General features: G+C 35.6%; 1 protein-coding gene across 1 annotated transcript in view; it reads left to right on the forward strand.

Annotated features, from left to right (window-relative positions):
- The window catches only part of LOC113229323 (QRFP-like peptide receptor), a 190483-nt gene that overhangs the window by 134334 nt on the left and 45395 nt on the right, over positions 1–10754 (forward strand). Inside the window, exons 2-3 of the mRNA XM_026462877.1 lie at positions 3681–3823; positions 7714–7940. Coding sequence (XP_026318662.1) covers positions 3681–3823; positions 7714–7940 — 370 coding nt within the window. The remainder of the gene's footprint in view (positions 1–3680; positions 3824–7713; positions 7941–10754) is intronic.

Raw genomic sequence — 10754 nt, forward strand, 5'->3', positions numbered from 1 at the left:
TAGTTTCCGTGATAGGAGGCTTTGAAATTTGTATGGCGGCCATCTTGTTTATTTGAATTTCGAACATTTTTTACGTCCCGCGGAAATTGACCAGGATGTATCTCATAAAAATGCACAAAAATCCCCACCACATGTATTATAGTTTTTGCAGGCCGTTGATCATTCGTTTAGATTGTCTTCTCATATTTGATTCTTTGCTTTGGAATCTATCTAATCTATTGGAATTTGGGACGGCTCTGCCAAGTACTTGCTCGATGCCCTAGATGGACTGCAGCGCTACGCCTTCCGTGTTGTCAACGATCCTCATGTAACTGAGCATGCGGAGTCGTTACAGCTTCGCAGAGATATAGCGTCTCTTAGCATATTCTATCGCCTGTACCACGGTGAGTGCTCTGAAGAGTTATTCAACCTTATCCCTTCCTCTCCTTTCCATCAGCGGACCACCCGTGCCGGACTGCGTTGCCACAGTTGGACGGTCAGTTCTATACCGTCCCGCACTAAAAAGTTTGGCAATTCGTTTTTATACCGAACCATCAAATTGTAAAACCAACTCCCGGCGCATGTATTCCCTCCCCTCTATAACATCGGGTCCTTCAAACGTAGTGTGAAGAAGCATTTGGCCAGACCGGCAAAATGACAGTGACGGAGTGAAGATATTTGTGTTTTCCATCCGTTACTCTCATCTCTGGACTGTATTCGCACCTTCCATCAGGCGCGGTGCAGTCATTTTGCCGAGTCACAAAAAAAAAAAAAGTCCGCGTACAACTGCAACGGTATAAATATCTTTTTTCCATCATATCGGGAAATATGCGTTCTATTTCTACCAGTGAGTAAGAACTTGTAGCTTTATATATAATAATAATAATAATAATAGTAATAATAATGAACGATACAAGAATAAAGAAAGGGTCTTAACCTAACCAATGACGTGAGATGAAATTTTCTATCTAATCTTTGATACTTAATTATTAGTTAAACGTTGTGAGCGTTTTGCTAATACGACTTCTTAAATAGGTATTTGAAATAAGCGCGTACGCGTGAGCTTGAGAAGTGATAACAATGAAATCTGCTTTAAAGAGGTTCCTAATAATTTTTTTTTTACAAGATTTACCTATTTCAAAGAGTGTACTCGAAAGTGAAAATGTGACTTGCAATGATATTCTTTATTGCGTGGAAATAATTCCTTCAAAGGACCCCAAAATAAATTAAACCTCTTTCATGTTAATAATAACATAATAATAATAACGCACACACTCAACATAGCCCCGCCCTAGGGAAACCCTGTGGCGCGGGTGCCATGGACACACATAGACAACCAAATTACACCCAAACTCACGAGAGATAAGTGTATGTATAATCTTGTAAATATTATACAGGTAAGGTAAAAAAAGACAATAAAAGCTTAACTACTAGAAAGTAAAACTAGGATTTTTATTTATATGAATAAAATTGGGTTCCCACGGCAAGGTGCCCAAGATGCTGGCAGCGTTCCCCATTTGAGAAATAAATGTAGGCCATACAAATATTACTCCCGGCCCGGGAATCGAACCTGGGATCTCCGGCATTGTAACCGTTCGGCCACGGAGGCAGTTGTTATGTTAAATGTGAATAATCATGTATTTCAGTTACGAGTAAAGACTAAGACCATTTTAAAAGATCTTCATATTTGCCCATTGAACAGGATCGAAAGGTGCAAATCTTTATTCCTTTCACTTCTTTTATGAACGTTTTTCATAAAAAATTAAAATATCCGTAATTCATATGAATTACTTACTCTTCTCAATATTAAGGAAACAAAAAATAAATTTCATTGAAACGATTTTATTCCATAATTGAATTTGAGTTTAACGCGACTTTTTGGGTAATATTCCTTTGTTTGTGTTTTACTTAATTTTAATTAATTGATAGACTTTAGTAACCATAATTTCATTTCCTGCACATGTGTTAATGATGAAACCAGGGTTTATATAGACTTAGATGTAAACGAATATGTTGATTACTTGCACATACATTATCAACATTTTAAACAATGAACAGAAATTACCCTAATTATTCACGACAAGTGTAGCAGCAGATGGACGACATAAAAACAATATTACGTTTGCGTAGTCAAAGGTTTTACAAAAACTATACGTCGCCCATTTAGTTTATGTCTTAGTAAGTTATAATAAAAGCAGAATCTAGTTGAAATTGAACATGTAACAAAGTTAAACTACACGTTGCTATAATAGATATACTTATTGTTTTGTAAAAGATAACAACAACCCAATTATACTTTATTAAGGACATTGGGTCTCAATCGTAAAGATAAACTTACTTAAAAGTACAAACATGTTTTTGTCGTGTCACCAAATATACATTTAATTTTTTTTCTATATCCATAAATAGGCGTATACCGAGATTCTTGAAAAGGTATGTGAATTGAGTTTGTAGGATTCACCTTTCGCGGCACACAAATGTATTCACATTAATTTTTAAAATTTTCATCTACCTGAGGATGTAGTTACAGAAATAAAGGAATCTGCATAAGCAAATTCAAATAGTTTATGGCCCGGCGTGCTTTTTAGGTGCCAAATATTATGGATTTTTAAATTTTACGTCTTTACCGTCGTCACCTGTAGCCTCCGTCTCCAAAAGAATTGAATAGGCAATCAACATTCTTCAAAACAAATGTCTCGTTATAAAAAACCTTGAGAATAATGACGCAAACTACAGAAGAAAAATCTATTCCTGATGGAACGAAATTCCTCGATGATATAAGAATTTTGTACGAAATAACAGCCAAAGTGTATCGTAAAGGAATTGCCACTTGGTTTGATTTCAACTTTTCGTATATAATATACGAGTATATCATATGTATGATAATTACCATTATGTCGACTTTACACCAAAAGTTTTAAAGAACCTGTGTCGGTTAACAAAATAAAGTCTTCTACAGGTTGTACAGATTTATTATAGTTGTATATAATAATTCCTTTGTTGTACGCTGGGGTACACGATTGTCATAATATTTTTTATGATAATGATAATAATCTAGTCAATGAGTGATACCTTATCAATTACCAACTTTATAGTACATAGCCAATTAACACCCAATCCGGGCCTGTCCCGATTCGAATGAGGGTACGCATTGATTGATTGTTATATGAGAATTTTAATCTTAGTTCAAAGGCCTTCCAAAACTATTTGTAGTCCTTTTTCCGCACAACTTTTCAAAACATTAGCCATTTATGGGGAAATTTTCAGTTTGCATCAAATAGAAACACAATTTCCAATGGATATTTTTTCTGTTTTAGATTTGAATTTTATACGGCTCTTTAGATTGTTTCATGAAGCCAAAAACACGACGTTCACTTAGCCGATCTCGTGCCTGCTCGTGCGTTAAGAATACATACGATAATACGTGTATGACGCTTTGGCGAAAAATTCTAATTTCCGGTAACCGGAGTCGATACCTACTGTTCGCTAACAAAGTTTATTCTTTTAACAGCATTGTAAAGCTCAACAAGGTAACACGTAAGTGCCTAAACAGCACACAGTATTTATCAGATATTTCATGTCATAGAATTGAAAACGACTACAGATTGGTTGTCTCTAAGCTGTCTCTGTGCGACTGCCATGCGATCGCGTGGAATATGTTTCGCTACTACGATAACAGAATCTCACTTTTTCTTTTTCAGCGTGACCAACATATTTCTGGTCAACCTGTCAGTGGCGGACTTACTGGTGACGCTGTTCTGCATGCCTGTGCAGATCGCCAAATCTGTCACGCTGCTGTGGTACTTTGGAGAGATCATGTGCAAAGCTGTCAATTATTTGCAAGGTAAGTTTACATGCATTACAATCATCGATCGCTACGGCGTCACGTTATTATATTACTTTTTCATCACACTTGCTCGTAACAGTGTCAAGACATGCAGTCAAAGTTACGTAGACCGTAGACCGTAATGTCCTAAATTATGGCCGGGCTTTGGCTTTTTCGTTACATTATCGCCACCGATTTTTTACGTCAAGATTAAGCAAAAAGTTTTTATGGTCAAAAACCTGAACGTATATTTCACATAAACTGAAAGTATGAAAAAACTAAACATTTGCAATTTAACTATATTTTATTAAATTTATTTATTATTTATTAGCAGTATTATTAGATTTTGGAAATTATTTATTTAAATCTAATACATTGCGGCTGTATGGGTCAGTGCCTTTTATAACATTTTAGTTCGAGTTATATAATCTACGGAATAGCTGGTAAGTAATCTGTTTAAAAAAAAAACAAAAATCCCCCAGTTACAAAATCCGCAAATATTGTGTTGTGAAGCGATATTTATTCATACGACAAATAAATTGTTGTTGTATCTATTTCCTCGCAAATGTGATGAAAAACGTTGTATGTAGCACGGGCGGTAAAAGTTACACGTCATTAAGTAAAAATAATTAAAAAAAGAAATTCTAGCAAACTTTCGTTGGTAATTTCTTATTTATCGCTCTTAATACACAATGTAGGTACATGTACTACTCGTATAACAACTTGGTCAAAAGGCGGCATTCATCCATTTTATGCCAGTTTGCCACTTATAGGAATTCTAACCACATTTATTTTCACTGTTGTCGAAAAATATACAACTGCAAGGCCTCACAACAACGTTGGCAATACCACATGCCGAGAGAGATTTTTTTTTTTCATTCTTACATAGTATTATTGCGATTGATTGATTACTTGAGGTTTGAAATCAATTACAATAAAATCCATCACGTAAATTCATTTAGGAAAAATTCTAAATACGACGACCCTCTTCAATTTATCATTTTTAATTTTGAGATGCGACAGTTTTGTGTTGATTTTAACATTTTAGTACCGGCGCAGTGCTCTGAATAATGAGGACAATTTGTGACTTTCTAATGATTATCCCACTTTGTCGGTCCCAAAAAAACACCTCTATTCCACTTAGTTTAACTATAACTTCAATCAGTTGAACTAATCGGACACAAATATTCCAATTAATTCAACTAGGTACAACTTTTCAAAAAGTTGAACTTATTAGACGAAATTCATCCTGTTAGTTCAACTTTCCAATTATTTAAATAGTTTAACGTATAACTGATAATATTCCTTATAGTCTTCATGTGTAGTAGGAGAACCAGGACATTATGTCTTTGTGCTCCTATCAGTAGGAGAACCAGGACATTATGTCTTCGTGCTCCTATCAGTAGGAGTAAGTAGGAGTACGAGGAAGAGCGAACATGTAAGTTGAACTGATTAACTCGACTAAAGAAATAACGTTAATAGCATTATTTGTATAAAATAATCTTTTTATTTATTTATTCATCAACAATATAAGTTAAAGGCTGTTAAAAATATTATTTTATATAAATAATGCTATTTTAACGTTAGATTTTTAAGTTTAGTTAAATAGTTCAATAATCAATACTCAATCATTTATTGCACTAGGTACATTATGGGCCCAGTAGGGCATGACAACACCGCTAGGTGTTTTATACATGCATAAAAAAATCTGGATTTACAGTTATCGCTTAAACTTTGCTGTCTATTCTATATTATTATACTCTATTTAATTACATATTTATTAATTGTTTAATATCAACAACATGTTCAACTTAACAGTTATACGTTGAACTTGTATTTAAATAATTGGAAAGTTTAACAAACAGGACGAATTTCGTCCAATAAGTTCAACTTTTTGAAAAGTTGTACCTAGTTGAACTAATTGGAATATTTGTGTCCGATTAGTTCAACTGATTGAACTTATAGTTGAACTAAGTGGAATAAATCAAAAATCAAACTCGTTCTACGCAATTACAATAATATGTATTATAAGACATGAGATGACAAAACTATAACTCGAGGCATTATCCATGAGTAAGTCGGGCTCGTATATTCAAATGAGTAACAGATGGAATAAACGACTTACGGCCTTTCTCAGTGTCGGCTTTTGCACTTCAATAAATGTTACTACTAACTATGCTATGTTGAAATTATGATAATTTGCCACGATTGTTGCATGGTAATAGAAGTAGAAATGTAGTCAGTACATCGACAAACGTCAGCCGCTGGTAGCTGTAAAGGTGCCTAACTGAGAGAAAAAACTTTCATAGACTTCTCACAGATGTCGTTAAGGCAAAAAAGTCGTTAAAAGTACCAAAAACAAAGATCGGCAACAAGCACATAGAAAAGTTTGTGGGGTCTGCTGGTTCGTTCTGCAGTTTGGTTGGGAGAGCGTCGGCCTGATGTGCCGAAGACGGTTGGTTCGAACCCAGCCGGATCGAATGCATTTTCCGATCTTTATATTAATAATTACAATAAACTAGTGGAATAATTTCACAAAAAAAGCATTGCATATCATGGCATTAAAATCGTAATAGTCAATAACCTTCATATTAGAATCAATATCATGATGCGTTTACTACTGGAAAAACTTGATAATTACATTTGTCACAACACAAAGATCTGCAACAAGCACATAGTGGAACTAGTAAGATTTGCTGATATGATCTGCAGCTCAGTTGGTAAGAGCAGTGGTTCAGTGAGGGAACAGGCGCCGGTTTGAATCCAGTCAAATCGAAATAATTTTTATTGTGTTGTTCGATTTTGTATCAATTATAAAATAACAATCTAAACATTTGGAAACACCGAACTGCCACCAGAACCATTAGGCGCTGCAAAGATCTTTAAAATTTGATATTTACATCGCAGATCTTAAGCCTGGTGTACAAAGACATTTTATAGCTTTTATCCACGGCCCATCACTACGACTGGTCTATTCTCAAACGCCATCTACCCGTGGACGCGCTATTACTTACCTATTATTAAGCGATCCACTCAATCAACTACTACTATGGGTTTCAAGAGGTAATCCTACTAGTATTTATGTGGTCTGTGGGTAATCCATTTAAATTGCTTTCCGAATGTTTTGTTAAATTTCGCATCACATTTTCCAACGAAAAGTGCTCATAATTGTCAAATTAATACACTCTGAAGTTATTGTTGTTACTAATATTAGGAACAACATACGGCATTAATTTATTCAAATAATTATTAAGAGTACTTCGAAGAGGGTATTGTGGTACTTAAGAGCGACTTATTTGGCATTATATTCGTTTGTTATAATTATGTAATAGTCTGCTGAATGCTGACACTAAAAACAAAGTTCAAAAGGGAACTGTATTTCCTGCAGTAACGGTGGTAAGGGAGATTGTGTGCCTACTTTTGACATAATACGAGTAGGTAGGTATAAACTGCCTCCGTGGCTGAGCGGTTACCATGCTGGACTACCACGCAGAGGTCCCGGGTTCGATTCCCGGGCCGGGAGAAATATTTGTATGGACTACATTTATTTCTCTCGTGAATTTGGGTGTAATTTGTGGTTGTCTAAGTGTGTGTCCATGACACCCGCGATATTGGGTTTCCCTAGTGCAGGGCTATGAGTGTGTGTGTTATTATTATTAAAAAAAATATTCTTATGATCAAAGCCAACGGTAGATTGGGTCTATACCTACAAAAAATTCCTCACTCCTGGTGAGCGATAGACCTTTTCTTTGACACTTTGTCACTTCCTGGGCACTTACCCACCAGGGGAGAATTGATTGAACAAAGTATATTATCTTTTTAAATTATCAAATATTTCACCCCATCCATAACGTTGTAATTAATTCTTAAAATTTACAAAAATATTGATAATTTCTGTTTTTTCTCAGGAGTAGCGGTAGCATCTAGCGTGTTTACAATTACAGCGATGTCAGTAGACCGCTACCTAGCCATCACACAGTCCCTTCGACAGCCATGGATGCCGTCCAGGCGAGGCGCGTGCTTTCTCCTTGCCGCTTTGTGGATGGTAGCATTGGCGATCTTTGCTCCACTGCTTGCCGTTGCCACTGTCCAGAAAGAAAACATACCGTTGTTGTCGAGGACACGGAATGGGTCGGTGAGTCAATTTGTGGCGAGGAAGTCACTACACTCAGTGAGGTCGAGTCGATTCATAATAAAGAGAGATATGAGGATGAGAATGCTTGCATTTGAGGGCGGGTTCAAACGCAATCTCCTATCGAGGTTGACTCCAAGCTATTAGACCGTATTTTCTCAAAGTGTTGGGCTTTGAACGCGTGTTCATAATTTCTGTCAGCGTAATAATTATCTAGTGCACAATTATTTTCGTCTAATTCAAACGATATCTACGTAGCTTTTAAACTAATCAATAACTATGTCTACCACCTAATAAGCATCTACTTACAACCTTTCCTTTTCCTTTCTTTCTTTGTTTCTCACAATATTCTCCGTTAGCGTTAATGCGCTTTTTCATACGAATGAACCAATTTTCTCTGTGAAACAAAATCTCTGAAACATATTTTTCATACTTTTCGACAGCCTCTTCAGGTGATGAAAATCGTTGACCGCGTAACTGGTTTTTAATTTTTGGAAATAAATAAAAAAAAATGTCACAAGGTGCCAGATCGGGACTGTACGTGTGATGGCTCATAAGGTCCACGTTGTTCAAAAATTCGTTTGTCTATCTGGCCGTGTGAGAATTGACATTATCGTGGTGCAAGATGAAACGGCGTTTACTGTTATATGTAGGTATATTTTACGGAGTTTGTCAATAACTTCCGGCAAACAGATGATCATGTACCAATCACTATTCACGGTACAAAGATTCTTCATAGCAACAGTAGCCACGTGTCCAGTTTTATTAAAAAAAAGAAGCAATCATCCGTTTAGAGGCACTTGGTATGCACGTCACTTTAGTTGGTTTCGGTTCATCTCGAAAGACCCATACGCTCGATTGCTGCTTTGTTTTGGGATCGTAATTCCATGTTTCGTCACCTGTTACTATGTAACACACTAAATTTGATGCCCCTTCGTTGAATCTGGTAAGCATGGCATTGCACCAAGTCCGTTTTTTGAGCCTCAGTCAAATTATGTGGTATTCACCGAGAGCACAGCTTTTTCACATCCAAATGTTTGTGTAGTATTGATTGTATTCGACTCATGCCTATGCCTAGAAATGCCCGGATCTCATGGTATGTCACATGCCTGTCTGTTTTGATGATACGGCGCACAACATCGATGTTTTTGTTGTTCACAGCAGTTTACGGGCGATCATCACAAAATTCGTTACTGAGATTCACACGACCACGTTTGAATTCTGCAAACCAGCTATAAATAGTCGTCTTGCATGGTGTTTCATCGCCAAACGCAGTTTGAAGCCGAGCGAAGCTCCGCTGAGCTGTTAGATTACACTTAAAGTCGTAGAAAATCATACTACGAATATTTTCACGAGTTCAAACCATGGTGATGTTGACAACCAATTACTGAAATGACGCCACAATGTAAAAACAAATGACAATCAGATGAAACAAACTATATTCTACAGCCAAAGAGTTCCATTTTCAAATGTTGTAATTCCTTTTTAAATATTGTTTATGTAAGTGGCCAGTTCTGGAAACTTATAGTGCGCCCTATGCATTGACTTACAATTATATGGACGTCGGGTCCGCGCTAAAAAGTGTCCGAACTTATAGGGCGTTAAAATCGTATACAGAGCGTCACTCACGCTTTAGTCTTCGTTTGTTCGACTGACAGCGAAGCAAGCAAAATTAGACAGGTTTAAATAGATTGACTTGGGACATTTTTTTCGTGGTTTTTGTATTAGACCCGTCGTCCATTTATTTATAAGTCAATGGCCCTATGTATCAAAACTTACCTATACACTCTTCGTGCGTCCCCTAAAGCAAATAACAATTGATGCGTAATTTTGTAAATCAAATACATTATTTTTCTGTCTAAATCTTGAATAGCTGCTACTCTTGCGTCAATTATATCAGCTGTTTCCATCATCATTGCCTGCTTAATTGCCGTCCTCACGCTGGCAACAAAATGAGTTTGTGGCTTTTTAATATTTCCAAACTGAACTCAGGATGTGAATTGTTAACTTTATTAACCTTAAACTGACGCTACTCAACGAGTGATGTGGTCCTACCTAATAGATAGTTGGAAACCATGTGGCTGTTTTTAATATTAAAAAACAATTCCATTTTTCATACTATATCTACACTGGTACTGGTGTATTATTAAATTAATATATTAATATAAATTATTATTATTTTCTTAATGGCGGCCACAAGGGCTTGGACTAGTGTCAGTTTTAAGAGAATAATATAAAAATTATGGCGACTGTCGCCAGTGTCAATTTTCCATTATACGTTACCACGGGTTAGTGAAGCTGTCACTGTCAAGAGTAAACTCGAACCATCAACGAATTTAATAAATGAAATTATGTTGTTTTTTTATGAAGGATTTATGTAATTTTCTATAATTGTTTCTAATTTATTTTGCATTCACAAGTAAAATAAAGCCGATTTTATTTTATTTATTTTTTAACTGTATTTGCTATGGAAATTGAAATAAAGTCAGAAATAGTAATAAGAAAACCAATCTTTCGATTTTCCAGCAGCTACAATTTTTGAATTGTAGCTGCTGTAGTATTGTTTTATTATGATAAAAGAAGGTTGGATAACCTTCTTGTTGGAAAAACTTAAAAATTAAAAATACTCTACATTTAATCTACGAGTATAATGGAATTTAAATATCTTAAATATCTAAAACACATACATTTTTCTTCAAGCAACAGCAACATACAAATTGACATGAAATTGAAACGGGTGTCCGAAACATGAGTTGTGTTAAAGTTACTCAAAATAATAGGGGTTAAAGTATGAAATTGCCGATTTGTACTGAAAAT

This window comes from Hyposmocoma kahamanoa, unplaced genomic scaffold (genome assembly GCF_003589595.1).
Source record: "Hyposmocoma kahamanoa isolate Upper Pololo Valley unplaced genomic scaffold, ASM358959v1 303, whole genome shotgun sequence".
In the NCBI taxonomy this organism is placed as follows: domain Eukaryota; kingdom Metazoa; phylum Arthropoda; class Insecta; order Lepidoptera; family Cosmopterigidae; genus Hyposmocoma; species Hyposmocoma kahamanoa.